Here is a 21754-nt window from a genome sequence, read left to right on the forward strand (position 1 = left end):
CAGGGCGATGTGAGCTTGCTTTTCAAAGAGATGTGTGGGAGACAAGAATATGGAAAAAGTGAAACTGACATTTCCATCTTTTTTTCTAACTTTTGACATGACTGCTTCCAAATTTTGCACTGTATTTACAAATGTTTCTCCTAGTGTTCGGAAAAATGCAATCAAAATTACTGTAAGATTTTCAGAGGTGAGGGTGCAGCACCTGCCCTCCACAACTCTTTGCATAGTAGAGGCCATATGCAGGTGGGGCCACAGTCATGAAGCAGAACGCCTCCTCAGTCCCCCACCAGCACCAGCCAACAATGATGGCTTTCCTTCAGTCACAAAATGTACCTATTCATTAGATGTTGACTGTCAAAATCTCCCAGGGACCCCAAAGGATGGCACCTGCCTCTGGGTTTTCCCACCATCAGTTGGGTCAATAAGAAGAGCCAAAACATATTTCTGCTTTAAAAAATGTAGGGGCCCTAACTCTTTTCTGTTGCCGTATTTGCTACTAACTTTTCATCCTAGATAGTTCGGCACCTTCTTCCCTGGTTGCTTAACTAGGCATGGTAGGTCCCAGAAGGAAAAGGAAAGTTCGTCAATGTAACCATTTCTGCAGGTCATCAAACCATTCATCTTACGTATTTTTAAAAGATGCTGAGGCTGGGCCCAGTGGCTCACACCTGCAATCCCAGCACTTTGGGAGGCCAAGGCAGGTGGATCACCTGAGGTCAGGAGTTCGAGACCAGCCTGGCCAACATGGTGAAACCCCATCTCTACTGAACATACAAAAATTAGCTGGGCGTGGTTGCACATGCCTGTAATCCCAGCTACTCAGGAGGCTGAGGCAGGAGAATCGCTTGAACCCAGGAGGCAGAGATTATAGTGAGCAGCAATCTCGCCATTACACTCCAGCCTGGGCGACAAGAGTGAAACTCCGTCTCAAAAAAAAAAAAAGATGTAAATTGTGTTTATTTATTATTATTAATGAAACTGACAAAAGGAAATTCTTAAGTTTCAGGAGCTTGCCCTAAATCTAACTCTCTGCTAGGTAAGCGCTGCCCATAAAAATCTACCTGGGTTGTTCAGATATAAGTTGATATACGAGGTCTCAACATCTTGTCTCTGTTTCTAAATGATCCATTTGAAGGGTTATCTCTGAATGGAAGAATACAGAGAGCTCTGGACTTAGGATCCAAACGTAGGACCAAGGCTTAAACACGGCTGAGTGACCGTGGGCAAGTTAACTGACCCCGGGGAGTCCCAATTGTCTCACCTATAAAACAGGGAGGAGGACATACTTCAGAGTGCTGTGTTGCTAATTACATGAGATAAAGTCTTTAAAAATAGCTAGCGCATATGCAGGTTTTCAGTAAGACTCACCTTCCCCCACTCTTAGAATGGTAGATGCAGAGCTAATGACAGATTAGCTGGTTTTTATGCCAAGATAGATGGTTTTTAAAAAGAACATTAACCACTGGGATGATGCCAGCACTGAAGTCATTTCATTGTTTGGTGTTTTGGGGGTAATGGTAGATGAATCTGAAATGAATGAATGGTAGATGAATCTGAAATGAATGAATGGTAGATGAATCTGAAATGAATGAATGGTAGATGAATCTGAAATGGTAGATGAATCTGAAATGGTAGAGGAATCTGAAAGTTGTATCTCCCAGGATAGAACTGGGATTTAAGATGGAAACTTTTGGAAGGTGGGCTCCATTTTTACATAACCAGGAGCCTTCACCTGATGAGGGAGTGGCTTTCTCAGGAGTGGCAATGCCTGTAGCACTAGAGGCCGTCAAGAACAATCTTAAAGAGACAATTTGGCCAGGCACAGTGGTTCACGCCTGTAATCCCAGCACTTTGGGAGGCCAAGCTGGGTGGATCACCCGAGGTCAGGATTTTCAGACCAGCCCAACCAACATGGCGAAACCCCACCTCTACCAAAAATACAAAAATTAGCCAGGCATGATGGCATGTGCCTATAATCCCAGCTACTCGGAAGGCTAAGACAGGAGAATCACTTGAACCCGGGAGGCAGAGGTTGCAGTGAGCTGAGATCATGCCATTGCACTCCAGCCTGGGTGACAAGAGCGAAACTCCGTCTTGGAAAAAAAAGAGAAAGAAAGAACAGTAAGTACATTAAGTTTCTTACAAAAATTAAAAAGTCCACTTGTCAGAAAAAAAAAGTTTAGAAAATACATATCAGCGATGAATAGCTATCACAATATACTATGATATATAGAATATTATAGTAATATTCTATTTTGACTTGTAAGGAAATGTATACATTCAGAAATTATTTATTTAGTACCTACTATATACCTGGCACTAGGCTGGGCACAGTGTAAACGCCCTTTTTCAATTAAAAAAATCAGTGAGTCCACTTTGGAGGTTTATAAAGGCAGGAGAGGGATGCTGAAAGAGCGGGGGCCTCTACAGCTGCCCTGGGAACACTGGGTGACCTCTGGCACTGTGGTGGCTTTAAGAGAGGGAGCGCCCAGCTGGAAATCTGAAAACCCGGATCTGTCCCTAGGTCCCCACTGAGCCGCTGAGTTACAGAGCAAATTTCTACCTCTCTGTGCTTCAGTTTCCCAAAGTCTGCCCCCATAATCACCTCCTTTCAGTAAAATGACAATAGAAGTGACAATATGGAAAAGTCTTTTTTTTTTTTTTTTTTTTGAGATGGAGTCTCGCTCAGTCGCCCAGGCTGGAGTGCAGTGGCTCGATCTTGGCTGACTGCAAGCTCCGCCTCGTGGGTTCACGCCATTCTCCTGCCTCAGCCTCCCTAGTAGCTGGGACTACAGGCGCCCGTCACCACGCCCGGCTAATTTTTTGCATTTTTAGTAGAGACGGGGTTTCACCGTGTTAGCCAGGATGGTCTCCATCTCCTGACCTCATGATCCGCCCGCCTCAGCCTCCCAAAGCCCTGGGATTACAGGCGTGAGCCACCGCGCCCGGCCTGGAAAAGTCTTAAAATGAAAGATGCTGATGATGAATGAAGCCAAGTTATTTTAAAACTTTTTATTGAAAACTAACATAAATAGGGAAGTGTGCACATAAGCCTAGCACCACCCAGATCAAGAATGGACAATCACCAAACCCCCGCTGGCCCCTGGAAGTCACTACCAGCCCCTCTGGGAAACTGCTACTCTTGCTTCCAACAGCACAGACGACTTTTGCTAGTTTTGTGCTTTGCATTAATTAATTCAAGTCTGGCTTCTTTGGCTCAACGTCATATTGTGAGATCCAACCACATTGTTGGCTATAGTCATAGGCTGTTCATTGTCAGTGCTATATAACATTCATTCTCTATGTGAATGGATCACAACTTACGCATCCATTCTCATGCTGAGGCATTTGAGTGGTTTCATATATTGCCCTTGATCTATAGAAAAGATCAGAAATTCTCTTATGCAGAAGGAGTGATCCACAAATGAAATTCACCATCTCTTTCCTACTTTAAATTGGTCTGATCAAAGGAATTTTTGTTTTCCTTCCATGTCAGAACGACATCTGCTCTGACTGTAAATTAAGTATCAATACTTTTGACCAGGAGTTACAGAAAGGAGAAGGGGGTTACTGTATTGACAACTGACTCGAGGGAGTTTTCTTCCTACTTCCAAAGGAAACTAACGTGGCTTTGGATGGTGATTGTTCCTCAAGGAAGGGACTGTCTTGGGTTTCTTTCTGGTTCTGTAACAGTGTCCCACATCCAGGGATGCTAATCAACGTGTGGTGCTGGTGGACAGAGCGGATGGCACGTGGGAGGGGGAACAGCACCCAAACAGGATGCAAAAAAAGGCACTTGAAATTACCACTTTAGAAAATAAAGTGATGTTTATGCACAGAATAACACAATTTCTTGTTCACACATCCCACCTATGACATTAATCAGAGCCTTCACCTATGGGCTGAATGTCATCTTTTCCACTCCTAGTAGTTTACAGATTTTTTACTTTGAAGTGGAGGAGAAAAAAAAAAGACAGAGCTGCCCTAAAAGGAATGAGGAAGTGAGAGCTCTCCAGTGTCTGGCTGGCTTCGTCTGTGTGACAGCCCATGATGTTCTTTCCGGTCTCTGTAATATTCTGAATTTCCACCTGCCCGCCCCCTCGCTTATAATGCAGAGCATGTGAAGGGAGACCGGCTCAGTCTCCCTCTCTCCCAGTGGACTAGAAGCAGCAGAGTGTCATGCTCTTTCTCCCATTCTTTACAGCTCACCGGATGTAAAAGAACTCTGGCTAGAGACCCTCCGAGGGTAAGTACTATATATTAACACGCCTAGAAATTGCAGGCTGCCTCGCCAGTCACAGGTCACTCAGATCACAGGCAACAGAAAACAGCTAGCCCTTGGAATATACGCTCACTTTATAAAGTCTCAGGACAAAGAAAGCTTTGCTTCAACGTGAAGGCTGCACCTTTTTAGTGTAGGGATTCTATAAATGTTGTCTTTGTTTCATGTTTACTATTGCAGCATCCTGGAGATACATTTTTTTTTTTTTCCTTTTTGGATTAGATGAGAAAATCCATGCAAAGCACCTACTACGATAGCTGGCATATAGTGAGGACTCCCCCCAAAAAGTTAATGTTAATGTTAATTTAAAATGTTAATGTAATTGATATCCAAATTATCTCTTGATGGGAATGGAATAAATTGGTGACAACGTTTAGAATGGTAAAGATAGTTGGCTTAAATAATTTAGAAATAATTGTGTTCAGATGCTGTTCTTAACAACATATGACATCTGGTAACACGGAACTGACTTTAAATGAAAACTTGTCTATGTAATAGTTTTTTTTCCAAAGTAAAGGCAATTGAAGAAGTAGTAAAATAGAAAAATAAATAAATAAATAAATAGTTTCAAACTCTGTGCTTTGGCAAAGTGGTGCTGAAAATGGCCAACCTACTGTGTGTTCCTCCTAACTCCTTTCCATATGATTCGTTGTAGACAGAGCCACAGCCGCACAGGAGTGAAATTCACTCCCGGACAGTCAGTCCCAATACTGATGAAGCTGAGAAGCAGCCACAATGCTGTGAGTGACACTCTCACATTTATTAATTCGTGTTTCCTAGAGGCAAGGGCCAAAAGATATTTACCTAATTTTATTTTTTCTCTTTTAGTCAAAAACACTAAATGCCAGTAATATGGAGACGCTAATCGAATGTCAATCAGAGGTAAGAAAGCAATTTTTGAAACTTTTTATCTGTACTGTGAGAAGGTGGAAAACTTTGTTTTATTGAATATTATTTGGGTTGAATATTAATTATCAGAGTAGTAAATTAACATCACACATGTAGTAAATTAAACACATTAATTAGGATCTTATACAATGACAATCGAGACTTTAATATTGCCTCTAGAAGCTAGAAAAAAACATCAATGCACTCTACTGACTTCATTTTTAATATGAATAAAATGTTGTATGTGTGTTTTGTGGGGAAAGACTCGATAGGTTTCTTCAGTCACTATATTTAACTGAAATAAAAATGTTTTTAGGGTGACATCAAGGAACATCCCCTGTTGGCATCATGTGAGAGTGAAGACAGTATTTGCCAGCTCATTGGTGAGTTTTGAAAACATACTGATCTTTTATGTAAGTGCTAACAACCAGCGTTCTTGGTTTGCAAAACCACAGCGTTTTTACTCTACTAGGAATTTTTTTGTATAAGTGTTCTGTTAAAGACCGCAGAACATTAACCCTTAAATGGCAGGTGTGCTCCAACTCACTAGAGCCGGGAGTGCTGCGAGCGGAAAGAGCCTCTCCACAGAGAATCCCCCAGTTCTGCCAAGGGTTTTTAATGCGGTTCCGTCTCCTGGCCATGTATGTTTCCACAATTAGCATGCACACATTTGAAAACACACAGCGTCTTTTCCATTTTCTTCCTTCTCTTATGGAGAACGCATCCAAGAGCCTATGAAGCAACTGTTGCTGATCTCAAATCCCAAAGGACCCACCATTCGCTCTCAATTTTTTTCATAATGCATTTCATTACAGCACAACCCTGACCCAGTTCTCCTGAACCATACAGGCCACTTCTTTCTCATCACGCTTCCACTTGCCAATCTAAAATGTACAGAAACATATGCCAATGCATTTAGAAAATATAGCCTTTATAATTAGTTTAAAAAAAAAAAAGGAGAAGGAAGGAAGGAAAAGAAAAGAAAGAAGGAAACTTTTGAGATTGCAATATCCATTGCACACACATCTTGTGGATTTCGGAAGGACAGAATATCTTGATAACGTTTTGCTGATAATTTCCAGTTGCCAGATGTAGGTTCAGACCTTCCTGCTGCGATTCGTATTTGCCTCTGTCCTAAAGCAGCGACCTGGAAAACCCAGGTGACCAGTCACCCGGAAGGAAGAATGGTGTTAGCTCCCTCTAGTGGCTATGTAGTGCCTGCGAGGCTGCAAAGGGTTGGAGCCGGCCCTGCTATGTGCCTTCGAAGAGATACTGAGCAAGTCACTTCCTCACCTTTTAAGTTTCGTTTTCTTCGCCAATTAAAGGAGGAAATCAAAATAATCTATTTCATATCAGAAATTTCCTCTATAGTTATTCAGGCCAGTAGGTTAAGATGGTTGTTTATGATCTGCACAGTTAGGTTTTGCTAATTCTCTGTAGCAAACAGCTGGAAAGAGTGAAAACAGGAAAGGTGGAGGCTCTGAGGAACCCTGGTGTTGCTGTTTAGGGAACTGGTTGCCCTGGTAACAGTGTGGTTGTTTATCGGTTGGTTTTTCTGGATTAAGATTCACGCCCTTTGCTTTCTTAAGTTTTCAAAATTATTGTTCTCACATGGCATATACTATCGACCACATTATGTGGCCAACGATACCCATTTTCTTACCTGGATCTTTGCGTATTAACACTGGAGTCTAATTTTTCTCGTTGCCTTGTTTTCTTGGCTGTAGAAGTTAAGAAGAGAAAGAAGGTGCTGTCCTGGCCCTTTCTCATGAGAAGGCTCTCCCCTGCATCAGATTTTTCTGGGGCTTTGGAGACAGACTTGAAAGCATCACTATTTGATCAGCCCTTGTCAATTATCTGTGGTGGCAGTGACACACTCCCCAGACCCATCCAGGTAGGCATGCATTTTCTCAGAAACCTACTTCAGTTTTCAGCTGGACATGCAAAATACTCGGGAAATCTAAGTGTCATTCTCCTATGAAGTTTGTAGGGACTGATCTTCCATATTTTCCACTCTTCGACATGGCACTCCCACATAAGCACGCAGTTAGAAGAATATCTGACTGCTTCCATTCCAGAAATTGAAATTAGTTGTATTTGCCAATGAGCTCAGAGCTATGGTCCCTCCATTTCTCTGACTTCACAGAGTGAAGAATGCCGAAGATTTGTAGCTTCTGAAAAGTCTGAAGGGGAAACAGAATATAGACTTTGTGATCCAAAATCCAATGTTCATATGGAAGTATTTGAAATGAGAGAGCTCCAAAATGATTTTAGAAAGTGCAAAATTAGAGCTTTCACAATTTGCCTCCTCTTAGAAAAATATCGGGGTTGAGGAAGGCCATTGATAGCGACTGAACTGAAAGCAAAATCTGACATTAATATTCCTGTTAAGACTATCTCAGTATACTAGAGAAGATAACTAACTTTTAGAGAGATGATATTTTATGACAAGTAAAGTTAGAAACTGTTCATGTACATTATTTTAATTCTTTCTGCAGTCTAAGCATAGATCTTCATGCATTAGTAGCAGCACAGTGTGTATCTTTGAACCAATGGTAATCCTTTCCTGTTCCTACTGCTGTTTCCTTTAGGACATTCTCACTATTCTATGCCTTAAAGGCCCTTCAACGGAAGGGATATTCAGGAGAGCAGCCAACGAGAAAGCCCGCAAGGAGCTGAAGGAGGAGCTCAACTCTGGGGATGCGGTGGATCTGGAGAGCCTCCCCGTGCACCTCCTCGCTGTGGTCTTTAAGGTGAGTTCAACACGCTTGCGCCAAATAACCTGCCAAGGGGCCCTGGCACATTCGTTCTCAGGATGCAAGAAATAGGCTCTTCTCTCCACACAGCAAGGTACACTGATCTTGGAGTTTTATTTTTTTCATTAAGCCCTTTATTTATTTATTTAGTAAGCACCTCTGTTTCCGTGACCTCAGATTCCAACAGAAAGCAATGCATTCTGCCCTCTCAAAACTTTGCCAACAACGGGCAATTTGATTGTTCCATGGCAGAATCCACATGCCAGAATCCAGTGGCCCCTCAGAACACACCCACCTGGGGATGGTGCCTCTGACTCTGCTTGATGTTAGAAAGTCGCAGAGAGACCAAGGGTGTTGCAGAGAGGGTTCCCTGGATTAATCAAATGCAGGAATGAAGGGGCACAATCTGTGATGGGCTAAGCATAGAGCACCCTGTGATGGAATGAAAACCAGGTGAAAACGAGGACATGGGACATCATACGGTACCAATAGGCCAATAGCCCGCTCTCATCCCCCAGGACTTCCTCAGAAGTATCCCCCGGAAGCTACTTTCAAGCGACCTCTTTGAGCAGTGGATGGGCACTCTGGAGATGCAGGACGAGGAGGACAGAATCGAGGCCCTGAAACAGTAAGTCATCCAAGTCATCAGTGATTGCCAGGCCGCATCACCTCCGTCTTCTGATTCTTTACACAACTTTGTAAAAGCTTCATGATCCCTGTTTCACGAGAATTGTGATGTTTAGGGAATCTGAGTGGAATTGCTTGTCCACTCCCAGAATAAAAACCAGAGGGTGCCCTGGACTTTTGAAGTTTAATTTTAGCCAAATGAAAGGAAATATTTCTTCAAAACGTAGGAAGTGAATTTCAATCCTCACAAATCCCAAGAGGTAGGGAAGTCTGAAAATGTAAGCTGTTCAAAAAAGTGTGAGATAAAATCCGACCTGAAAACTGTAACACAGGCTTGCCAGCAAAGTGTAGGAGTTTGGGGTTATCTTTAAGCTACATTGACTGGTGTCATGCAAGGCAACAGTTCTCCCATAAAACATCCCTCAGGATGCAGCCAGGCAATGGGGTGGGGGACGGTTGTTTTGTTCATAAAATTTCATAGCATATTTAATCCTCTTATAATTAACCAAAAGGAAAACTATATAATAACAAATTCCAGTGAGAGTAAAAATAATAACATATGCAATGGAAAGTGTGATCTGTTAGTGACTAGAGAATTCTAAAACCCAAGCTTTGAAATGTCAGCACGGTTATCACATCCTATGAAAGTCTATCTATATGTTATAATTGTCCCACATGGCTAAATATTTTCAATGACATATGTATAGAAATGAAGACATTAAAATGTCTGTCCCAAAATGAATATTCTAAGATTATCACCATGAGTTTCCACCTAGACATAAAGCATTTTTATAACAATTCCTTCTTCTGAGAAATGAAAAGAATCACCATTTCATTTTTTGAAAAAGAGACTTTAAGAAGTCTAATTTCTTAACATTAGGAACAATGTTGTGATTGAAGTGCTGCCTTATTATGAATATGCCCTTAGAAACTGATTTACTCGGCTGGGCGCAGTGGCTCAGGCCTGTAATCCCAGCACTTTGGGAGGCCAAGACGGGTGGATCACAAGGTCAGGAGATCGAGACCATCCTGGCTAACACGGTGAAACCTCGTCTCTAAAAAAAAAAAAAAAAAAACAAAAAACAAAAAACTAGCCGGGTGAGGTGGCAGGCGCCTCTAGTCCCAGCTACTTGGGAGGCTGAGGCAGGAGAATGGCATAAACCCAGGAGGTGGAGCTTGCAGTGAGCTGAGATCAGGACACTGCACTCCAGCCTGGGCGACAAAGAGAGACTCCTTCTCAAAAAAAAAAAAAAAAAAAAGAAACTGATTTAGTCTTCATAAAGATTTCTCAGAATGTTGTAAAAAGGTGTCGTCTTCATTTGGTGATTATAGTTTGTTTTTGTTTTAAGGCAAGAAAACCAGTCTAGCCATGTTAGAAACAGAAAGAAATTCTACATGGCTAAATGATTACTCAACAAAACTATTTTCTAAATATAAATGCAAATTCTGATCTTTAATGCAGATTGGCTTCATAATTTAAGCTCTGTATAAATAATAAAGGGCTGAATTATTCGTGTCCCAATTATAAAGGCCAGTTTCTTAGCTCCTCAAGACCTTGCGGTTAACCAGCCTCACTCTGTGTCAGTTGCCACTGGAAGTGTCTGAATGAGCATTTCACAATATTACTTGTGAAAATGCACCTTCCTCATTTTAAAGGAAGTCTGGTTTCGGCAGAAACTCTCAGCTTGCTACACTGAAGACCATTAGCCTTTTTGAAAACTAACATCCCTTCACTTTATTCCAGGGTTGCAGATAAGCTTCCCCGGCCCAACCTCCTGCTGCTCAAGCACTTGGTCTATGTGCTACACCTCATCAGCAAGAACTCTGAGGTCAACAGGATGGACTCCAGCAACCTGGCCATCTGCATTGGACCCAACATGCTCACCCTGGAGAATGACCAGTGTCTGTCATTTGAAGCCCAGAAGGACCTGAACAACAAGGTTTGTTCTGCTTACTGATGAGAAATCCCCAACTTATGATCTCAGCATCTCTTTGCCAAATGCAGGCAATAAAATGCTTCTGAATGTCTCCAACTGAGTCAGCATCACAGTGAAAATATAAAATGCAAAATGCTTTTGTCATAGTTCCACTCCCTCAGATACATGTATCTAATGAAACTGAATAAATCTGTGTCTTCTGTCGTCTGTGACACAGATAAGTGCTGCAAGTGTTTACATCACTCTCTCCCGATATAAAAAAAGCCCTTTTGTTTTTGTGGTTTGTACGACACAGTCTATCCGTCTATCGATCTGAGAAACTACTTACTTAAATGAAAATGTTATTAATACTTTAATTTTTTGTATGTTCTTAAATTTAAATGCATGTCTCAAAACTCCAAGGAGTATCTAACTTTAATGTATATGATTGTTGGCATGGCGGCTCAGGTCTGTAATCTCAGCACTTTGGGAGGCCGAGGCAGGTGAATTGCCTGAGCTCAGGAGTTTGAGACCAGCCTGGGCAACATGACAAAATCCCATCTCCACTAAAAATAGAAAAAATTAGCCGGGCCTGGTGGCACATGCCTGTAGTCCCAGCTACTCGGAAGGCGGAGGCAGGAGAATCAGTTGAGCCCGGGAGGTGGAGGTTGCAGTGAGCCGAGATGGCGCCACTGCACTCCAGCCTGGTGACAGAGTGAGAGCCTGTCTCACAAAAATAAAAAGTATCTGATTGTTATCAAATTTCTGTATGCTCTTTTCAGACACATAAAGATCTCAAATTCTCATTTTGGCATGTGACTCCACTGTGTCCCCATTCTTCCTCACCTCCCTAAAAAAAAAAAAAAAAAAAAGTCTTCAAGCTGACAAATTGCTTACTTTTCCTCACAGGTGAAGACGCTGGTGGAATTCCTCATTGATAACTGCTTTGAAATATTTGGGGAGAACATTCCAGTACATTCTAGTATCACTTCTGTTGACTCCCTGGAGCACACTGACAGTTCAGGTATGGAATGTGCTATCATTTGATTACGATTGTAGGGAAAAGTTCATGCCAGGCTGCCCGTCATGTAAAGCATCTCTGATGTATGAGGTAGAAGTTACCTTCACAAATCCCCAAGTCAGACTAGACTCCAGTCCATTAAACTGAAAACCCTGCTCCGGGCTTTTCCTGCAGCACCTCTCAGACCGCAGATAGTCTTTGCCCCTTCCCAGTGTTCATCGCAAATCACTGCTGATTTCACTAAGTCACCGTTAGCCCTGGAGTTGGGTGAGAAACTTTTGTTTCCACTTCATGGCATATGACTCCATTACAATGGAAATGGGTCCAGTAAAAGGAGCGGTTTTAAAAATTAAGGTCAATAAATTTGCAGTGAAATGCTGTTCTCTCTTTTCTTATTCTCTCCTCTCTTTCTCTCCTTCCTCTCTCCTTTACTCATTTCCTTTCCCTATTTTTCTTCTGATCTCAAAATAAATTCAGAAAGAAACAAACTTTTCATATGGTACATTTCTTGTCATATCAAGCCCCTAAGTAGTTCTGCTAATAAATCACCTAGTACCCTGATTGGTATGAGCAGGGTGAACTGTAGCAAAGTTCATTTCTAAAAGCACCTGAATGGCCATGCGTAGTGGCTCACGCCTGTAATCCTAGCACTTTGGGAGGCCAAAGCAAGCATATCACCTGAGATCAGGAGTTCGAAACCAGCCTAGCTAACATGGTGAAACCCCCTCTCTACTAAAAATAGAAAAAACAGCCAGGCATGGTGACGGGCGCCTGTAATCCCAGCTATTCTGGAGGCTGAGGCAGGAGAATTGCTTGAACCCAGGAGGAGGAGGTTGCAGTGAGCCGAGACCGCATCACTGCACTCCAGCCTGGGCAACAAAGCAAGACTCTGTCTCAAAAAAAAAAAAAAATACAAATACAAATAAATAAATAAACCCAAACAAATGTTGAACTGCTCCTTGACTTCCCCCAGATGTGTCGACCCTGCAGAATGACTCAGCCTACGACAGCAACGATCCTGATGTGGAATCCAACAGCAGCAGTGGCATCAGCTCTCCCAGCAGGCAGCCCCAGGTGCCCATGGCCATAGCTGCTGGCTTTGACAGTGGGGGCCCACAGGATGCCCGAGAGGTCAGCCCAGAGCCCATTGTGAGCACCGTGGCCAGGCTGAAAAGCTCCCTCGCACAGCCCGATAGGAGGTACTCAGAGCCCAGCATGCCGTCCTCCCAGGAGTGCCTTGAGAGCCGGGTGACAAACCAAACACTAACAAAGAGTGAAGGGGACTTCCCCGTGCCCCGGGTAGGCTCTCGTTTGGAAAGGGAGGAGGCTGAAGACCCATTTCCAGAGGAGGTCTTCCCTGCAGTGCAAGGCAAAACCAAGAGGCCGGTGGACCTGAAGATCAAGAACTTGACCCCGGGTTCAATGCTCCCGAGGGCACTGGTTCCCAAAGCCTTCTCCAGCAGCTCGCTGGACGCGTCCTCTGACAGCTCACCCGTGGCTTCTCCTTCCAGTCCCAAAAGAAATTTCTTCAGCAGACATCAGTCTTTCACCACAAAGACAGAAAAAGGCAAGCCCAGCAGAGAAATTAAAAAGCACTCCATGTCTTTCTCCTTTGCCCCTCACAAAAAAGTGCTGACCAAAAACCTCAGCGCAGGGTCTGGGAAATCGCAAGACTTTACCAGGGACCACGTCCCAAGGGGTGTCAGAAAGGAAAGCCAGCTTGCCGGCCGAATCGTGCAGGAAAATGGGTCTGAAACCCACAATCAAACAACCCGCGCCTTCTGCCCGAGACCCCACGCCCTCTCGGTGGATGATGTGTTCCAGGGAGCTGACTGGGAGAGGCCTGGAAGCCCACCCTCTTATGAAGAGGCCATGCAGGGCCCGGCAGCCCGACTCGCGGCCTACGGGAGCCAGACCGTGGGGAGCATGACCGTGGGGAGCATGAGAGCGAGGATGCTGGAGGTGGACTCCCTCCTACCCCCTCTTCCACCTGCTCACCACACAGGAGACTCAAGACACAGGGACAGCAAAGAGCCACTCCCTGGCCACGGACTCTCTCCCCTGCCTGAGCGATGGAAACAGAGCAGAACTGTCCATGCTTCTTGGGACTCTCTGGGGCATGTGTCTGGCCCAGGGAGACCTGAACTCCTCCGGCTGAGGACCGTCTCCGAGTCTGTGCAGAGGAATAAGCGGGACTGTCTCATGCGACGATGTAGCCAGCCGGTCTTTGAGGCTGACCAGTTCCAATATGCCAAAGAATCGTATATTTAGGAGGGAGGCCATACGCCATGCCATAGCTTGTGCTATCTGTAAATATGAGACTTGTAAAGAACTGCCTTTAGATTGTGGTTTTAAAAGGTCTTGAATAAGCTCCTTTAGAACGCTGTGCAAAGCCCTCCTTAGTGAGGATAGCTACACCATGGCCATGGTGCATCAGATAGTCTGTGTGTACCCGGATTTGTGCAATATGTAACAAATGTATAAAATGTATTATAGATAAGGTGTTAGGTGCAAAGAATGTCTAATAATCCCTGCATACGTTTGTGGATTTGCAGTGAAGTACATTGCTGTTCCTTGCTTCCTGGGGCACTTTTCTCTTGGCTAGTGTTTGAAAATTATCTTTGCTTTTATAATGTGGCCTCAAATGTCATGCCAATTTTCACATTTTCCACAAACTCCATTTAGGGAGAAGTGTTTAAACCCCCGGTAAGTTTACTCTATACCAGAGTAAACTATATATTACTCCATATAAGCAGCCTTGCAATAACTAATCACCACCATAGACGAAAGAAACAGACTGCAAGGAACAGAGCTGAGCGTCTGGAGCCATCAAAGGCATTAAAAACTCCAGCAAAAGCAGAGGTCATAGCAAAAATCATGAAAAACACTTCAACCTGTCCTTTCAATCATCCAATTAAATTTGGGTAAATTAATGAAAAATGTATTATATCAATATTAACTCATCTACAGCACTTTGAGTTTCTTTGTAATTCATGATGTCCTATCCTATAGTGTGGAGGTAAATGATTTTATTTGCATTGGGGGTCATATATAAAACTTCAATGTAATTTCACTACAATAAATTGCCTTCCTTATTTGAAAGTAAAAATGTTCATTTTTTTATTGACATGTTACCTCCTTTCCCTCGATTAATAGAAATCCACCGAGAAAATCATTCACATATTGGTTCACTCAACAAGCATTTATTGAATATATATTCACTATTCTAGACTAATAGCAAGACTGGAGATCTTGTTTAGGAAGAAGCAGTCTCTGTTCTCCAGAATTTGCAAAACCATAAAAAAGTACCTACTTTAAGCCATTTTCTTTTTCAGCAACCAGTCATTCTGCCAGAAAAATGTAGTACACAAATAAAGGATAATATAATAAATGTAAAATTTCTCATTTCTAGCGAATTAAACTTTCCAGTAATTTTACATCTCATCTCATCTCATTCTTATGAGGCTCACTTTGCTTAATGATTGGCAAACATAATGGTAAAATGTTTGTAATGTATTAGAACTTTACTGCTCAATTATTAAGATATTTATCCAGTATCTTTGAGATACTGGACTTCAATTTTCCTTATTTCATCAACTTTTTAAAAGAAAATATCATACATGCTTCTCATTTGCTATAGAAATATGTTGTGTTGAGTCTTTTCAGAGATGATTTATCAATAATGTTGTGCAACGTTAATAATGTTGTAAATAGACTGCTCAAGGCAGCACACTCAGACCTAATATTAAAAATACTTTATTGATGGGCCAGGCGTGGTGGCTCATGCCTGTAATCCCAGCACTTTGGGAGGCCGAGGTGGACAGATCATTTGAGATCGGGAGTTTGAGACCAGCCTGGCCAACATGGTGAAACCCCATCTCTACTAAAAATACAAAACATAGCCAGGTGTGGTGCTGGGCACCTGTAGTCCCAGCTACTTGGGAGGCTGAGGCAGGAGAATCACTTAAATCCGGAAGGCAGAGGTTGCAGTGAGCCGAGATCATGCCACTGTACTCCCATTGGGGTGACAGAGTGAGACTTGGTCTCAAAAAATTAAAATAATAAATAAATAAAATAAAAATAAAAATACTTTATTAAGCACCAATAATATATAAATTTCATGGGGGCAGAGCTCAACTGACTGCTAAATTAAGCAGTCCTTTTCCAGAGTTGGTCACTAATAGCAATAGTTACAATTTTAGCATCTACCATGTGCCAGGCACTGCACTAAGTATTTTAGTACTGAAAAAAAATCCTCTGCCTCTAACAATAACCACTTCTCATTGAGAATCAGAGGATTCCCATCAATAGACCACTAAGACTACTAACCAGGAAGCCACAAATGTATTCCAACTTTACCACTCACCTGATCTCCGTGTGACCCTGCTCACTCAGGTCACGAAAACCCTACCCAAATTTCCTTATTTTTAAAAAGTGGAATGAAACCGAAGTCCTCTACACACATGAATAGCACATTGTGCTGATGAACGTTTAGGAGCTCCCTGCCCAAGCAAATGTTGTTGTTAGTCTTTGAACAGTGCACTCAGTCACAGTTGACTATTTCAAATATTGCACGGCGTGGTAGCCCCACTCCTATCTACAGAGTCCGTCTGCCTTTCAAAAGGTTTCCCCAACCTGGCTCCCAAGTATATTAGTTCTTGAGGGCTGCTGTAGAAAGTCCCATAGACGGGGTGGCTCAGACCACAGAAATGTATGTCTCACAGTTCTGAAATCCAGAGGTCTAAGGTCCAGGTTTCAGCAGGGGTGGTTCCCTCCGGGGCTGTGAGGGAGAAGAGGTTCCAGGGCTCTCTCCTTAGCACAGATGGCCTCCTCCCTGTGTCTCTTCACATCGTCTTCCCTCTACGTGAGTCTGCCTCCAAATTTCCCCTTCTTCTAAGGACACCAGTTACACTGGATTAGGACCCATCCTAATGACCTCATTTTACCTCTGTAAAGGGCTTCTCTCCAAATATAGTCACATTCTGAGATGTTGGGGATTAGGACTTCAACGTATGAATTTGGAGGCGGCAAGACAGTTCAACCCGTAACACCAAGTTTTTCAAAATACTACTGAATGACACCTTCAATATGCCAATACTTTTTAATATTTCACCATAACCAGAGAGCAAGGGTGTACAGTGAGATTTAGATGGCATTAAAATGATGCCTTAGTCAAGGATCCAGGAACACCAGAGTTCTGTCCTCTGTTGACTTCCTAAGGGCCCACACTAATGACAAATGGGAAAATCACAGATGTACCTGACGCCCCAATGCAAAGTGTATAGTAAAACCGGGTTGGAAGTCAGGGCCTAACTAGGAGATTAAACTTAAATTCAGGTCTGATTCCCTGGGAGATACTCTCTCCTCCGGTAAAGAGGGGGAGAGGTGGATGACGCATGATACACGGATTATCTGCGCTGACACACTGTGCACAGTGCCCCCACCCACACACCAGCACTACTGAGGACTGAAAGAAATTAAAACTTGTTCCAGAAATGTTGACTTGTGGGAGTTAACCAAGGTTAGGCGCTTTTGTGGGAGCTTAGCAAAACTAAGATTGCACGAGAACTTGAACGCAACAAATACAACACCTCTCTTACACTGGTGTCCCTTGGAAGCTGAAGTCGCAGCTATGGTTTTTAGCACTAATAAAACAAATAACAGTTAATGGCCATAGCGCATCCCATGGCCATAGACAGAATGTGCGAAGAGCTACGAACACTGTTTATCCTTAGGTTTATCCTAAATTAAAAGAATATATTGACAGATAAATTCTTCTGATTGTGATCTCACTGGAAAAATCGCCAATACACGCTTCCCTCTTGAAAGGTCAAACAGACAGAAACTCACATCAGATGCGATCTTCCATGTGTCCAGTTCTTTTTAAATTACATTATGTAATCTCAACTCTTCCTCTGAAAAAAGAGAATTACTAAGGAATCAGAGGGATAAACATTTTGCTAGAATTGGAAGTGAATCACTTTTTAGCAATATTTTAAATGTGGACTGAACTCCTGCATTATGTTCACTCCAGAGTAAAAATTAAATGTAAATGAGGAAAAACAAATGGGATGAAGTGCTTCCTCCTACTATAGGCTACAAAGAGGCGGGCATTGTGGAACAAGCAAACTTGCGGAATGCAAAATCTGGCCAGAAACAGGAAATGCAGAATGTTAACATCTCTGTGGAAAAAGAAAGACAACGTGTTGAATGAATATACGACCCAAATTCAAATTCACGGAACCTGAGTCTGTGAATACTCCAAAATCTGCTCCCATGCACAGGGCACTAAACCTGTCTGAGCTCCAGTTTCTCCATCTATCAGATGAGGGTAATGATAACCTGCATCAGTTATGGAACACATGTAACAGAAAACCCAGACAACAGATGCTTAAATAAGAAGGAGGTTTGTGCGCCCTATGAAAAGAACAGACTGGCAGTCCAGGGCTGGGATCATGGCCTCCTCCGGCCCCGGGTTCCTTCACACTCAGAGCCAGTCATGGGGCTATGACCTGTGGACCCAATGCTACGGTAATTCTCTGCTATTGGCATTTTTAGAGTATTAATAATTGAGAACTGCAGTCCTGCATGTCCACTTTGCACTGGGCCCTGCAAATTATGTAGCCAGTCTAGTTCACAACTTCAAGCTTTCTAGTCTACCATCCTTTCTGGGAACATGATCCTCTTCCCCTAACCTTTCCTTCCAGATCCCAAGCGGGAACTTTCTGCTCAATAACCTCTACCTCCATCCCAGAGGCCAGAACTTAGTACGTGGCTTCTCTTTTTTTTTTTTTTTTTTTTGAGTCTCCCTCTGTCGCCCAAGCTGGAGTGCAGTGGCATGATCTCGGCTCACTGCAACCTCTGCCTCCCGGATTCAAGCAATTCTCCTGCCTCAGCTTCCCACGTAGTTGGGAGTACAGGTGCATGCCGCCACACCCAGCTAATTTTTTGTATTTTAGTAGAGACGGGGTTTCACTGTGTTGCCCAGGCTGGTCATGAACTCCTGAGCTCAGGCAATCCGCCCACCTTAGTCTCCCAAAGAGCTAGGATTACAGGCATGAGCCACTGCGCCTGGCCAGTACATGGCTACTCTTACCAGCAGAGGAACCTAAGGATACAGTTTTTATAGCCAATTGCCTCTCCCAGCAAAATCAGTAAGAAACTAGAAGCAGATGGATACTGCGGAAGGCCTTGACACAAAAGTCAAATAAAAGAGATCGTCGGTACAATGAAACACATCCAAATTTAGTTGCTCTAATGATTAAAAAGGCAGGATAAAGTAGATTATCTACTTAATATAATGAGACCATTGAAAAGGTTCCATATAATTAGGAATAATAAAAAGATAAGGCAGATAATCTCAAGAGTATTTCAATTATTTGTATGCTCACTGTGAGAATTTTATAATTATACAACAGTTTTAAGTAAAATAAATTAGTAACAAATATTAACTGCCCTCCTACAATATAAAAATATTATATTTGTATAAGGAGTTAACAATCTAGTAGAGAATAAGACACCTTTGACAGCAAAGGTAGATTCCAAGTGAGTGATAATAACACAAAATACGTAGTAGAAATGAATGACTGCTGCCTGGTCTCATTACTTTAGGATATACTTCCGATTTAAAGGAACCTTAAAGATTTCAAACAGGTGTAAGTACAACGTTCAGAACAATTGTAGAAGGTTCCAGCTGGATATTCACTTACAAGATCTGGCAATATCTTTGAGAAGTAAATAGTTAGATGTCATTTTTCCATCTTTGCTGAAAAGGGCATTTCCTATCCAACATTTGTTTTGAAAAAGACAAAGCAGTAGATAAGGTAACTGCTGCTATACGGGCTGTTCATCTTTCCAAACAACACGTATCTTGTTAGTTTCCTAAGCAAGGATTTTCAATGGCTTCTTAACACTGTTTTTATTGAGTCTAAAGTCCTCTGCCTACCGTCTATCATTCAAGACCCTTCTTAATTTAGGCCCATCCTAAGTAAGCAAATTTACTAATTTTCTTAACTCTCTAGTGGCTTTCTACCATAAATCATAATTATGACAACAGCTAATTATATATATTAACACTAAGAATCTGAGATATAGCTACAGTGGTGTTCAGATGAAAATTCACATCCTCATATGATTATATTAATAAACAAAAGTAAAAATGAATGAATTCAGCATACCACTCATGGAGTTAGGAAAGGAAATAATAAAGTTGAAATTAATAATTTAGAAAACAGAAAAAGAATAAAACTGATAAATACAACCAAAGCTGACTCTCTGAAAAAATAAATAAAACAAATTCCTGCTTAATCTAAGCAAGGAAAAGGGAGAAATTAAAAACATATAACATGAGAAATGCTAATGGGACAATAACTACAGAAAATTAGAAGAAGCAAAAGACAACTTCACAAATATATTTGAATATTCTATGCAAATATATTTGAAGTACTATATAACATATAATATTATATTATACATTATATTAATAGGTATTATATTATATATTATACTAATATATTTGAATATGCTATGCAACTATATTTGAAATATGAATGAGATTATCATTTTTCTAGGAAGATATCATTTACCAACCTGATGACAAAAAAGAGAAAAATCTTAAGCAGATTTATTTCATAGATGAAACAAAGAAACTAGCCAACCACTCTCCCTAATTCCCTAAGTCCAGTCGGTTTCACAGGGATTTCTCCCAAATATTTAAAAAACAGATCATTCCAGTGCCATTTAAACTACCTAGACTATGAAAAAGAAAAAAAACTTTTAAATTATTTTGATAAAGCAACTATAGCACTGCTACCAAAACCCAGTAACAATTTCATATACACATAAAGGAAAATTACAGATCAGTCTTACAAACATTGATGTAAAAATTATAAATTATCCAACAGAATATATGATGACCAAGTGACATTTATTCCCAAATGCAAATATGACTTGATGGAGGAATTATTAATATATCATACTAATAAGTTAAAGGGAAAGTAATATGACTAGAGTTATAGATAGTAAGACAAGCCCTATCAAAATTTAATCTCCATTATGAGGTTTTTATTTATTTATTATGTTTTTAAAAATAATACAGATAGGGTTCCACTATGTTGACCAGGCTGGTCTTGAACTCCTGGCCTCACGCAATCCTCCCATCTCAGCCTCCCAAAGTGCTGAGATTGCAGGTGTGAGCCACTGCACCTGGGCTTTTGAGGTTTTTAAAAAATATATATTTAATAAAACAGAAATGAATGAACATAATTTTTTTTAAAAAATATGTCTATCTCAGACCAAAAGGCAATATCAGACTTAATAAGGAAACACTAGAAGTTCCCTTGAAGTCAGAAAAAAGTCTGATTGGCACTATTTCCTTTTATTATCTAACACACTCTGGAGGTACTATCTAAAGCTACCAGACAAGAGAAAGAAATCGGAGAAACAAAAATTGTTAGAGAGGAGGCAAGGCTATGACTATTTACAAATTATATAATTGGATATCTGGAAAATTCATGAGAACCAACTAAAAACAAAAATTACTAGAAATAAAACACATTCAGCAATCAAGGTATAAAATAAATACACAGAAATTACAAGCCTCTGTGCATACTAACAGCCAGAAAATATAACGAAAGAAAAGGTCCCAAGTACGTTCACAACAAATAGATAGAAATACAGTTAGCAAAACCAGTCTTTAATAAGATAGGAATCAATGAACACAATTTTCTAAAATATGTCTGTCTCAGACCAAAAGACAATATCAGACTTAATAAGGAAACAAAATGTTCCTGCAGGACAAAGAAGTAGAGTTGAATAAACAGAACCACTTATTATATCTTTGGAGAGTAACATAAAAATCATAAAATATGTCAAGTTGTCCTAAGTTAATTTTTAAATTTAAGGTGATCTTGATTTAAAAAAAAAAAAAAGGAAGCGTTTTTTTATTTTTTATTTTTTTGGTTGTTTTTGTTGCTCACTAGAACTAAAGAAAACTGAATCCACAAATCATATTAAAAAAGCAGTAAGTCCTAATACTACAGAAGACTCTAGAAAAGAGGAGCAATGATGGAAAACTAGAAACCAGCCCTTCTAGATTTTAAGCGACACTCAACACTTTTGGGAACCGGAGCTTGAACAGATCTACTGAACAGAACAGAGGCAAATGCATACAGGACTTTGGTATGCAAAGCTGGCATTTCAAATCAGTGGGGACTATAAAGACGATTCAATAAATGGTGTTGGTATAAATGAGTGGCCATTTGGG

At 41.3% G+C, this 21754-nt stretch overlaps 1 protein-coding gene across 3 annotated transcripts; it reads left to right on the plus strand.

Annotated features, from left to right (window-relative positions):
- The first annotated feature begins 3972 nt into the window (after nucleotides 1-3972).
- TAGAP (T cell activation RhoGTPase activating protein) lies at nucleotides 3973-15118 on the plus strand. 3 transcript variants are annotated; one of them, XM_025384004.1, is made up of 10 exons: nucleotides 3973-4246; nucleotides 4938-5022; nucleotides 5111-5164; nucleotides 5487-5553; nucleotides 6898-7064; nucleotides 7762-7923; nucleotides 8445-8554; nucleotides 10298-10493; nucleotides 11379-11493; nucleotides 12464-15118. In XM_025384004.1, the coding sequence occupies exons 2-10, from the start codon at nucleotides 4996-4998 to the stop codon at nucleotides 13759-13761; spliced, it is 2196 nt and encodes a 731-aa protein (XP_025239789.1). In that variant the 5' UTR covers nucleotides 3973-4246; nucleotides 4938-4995; the 3' UTR covers nucleotides 13762-15118. The 3 variants fall into 3 exon arrangements, with proteins under 3 accessions (XP_025239789.1, XP_025239791.1, XP_025239790.1); XM_025384005.1 differs by having other exon boundaries at nucleotides 4104-4246; nucleotides 4942-5022; nucleotides 12464-13761; XM_025384006.1 differs by lacking the exon at nucleotides 6898-7064.
- The last annotated feature ends 6636 nt before the right edge of the window (nucleotides 15119-21754 follow it).

Source organism: Theropithecus gelada, chromosome 4, assembly GCF_003255815.1.
Source record: "Theropithecus gelada isolate Dixy chromosome 4, Tgel_1.0, whole genome shotgun sequence".
In the NCBI taxonomy this organism is placed as follows: domain Eukaryota; kingdom Metazoa; phylum Chordata; class Mammalia; order Primates; family Cercopithecidae; genus Theropithecus; species Theropithecus gelada.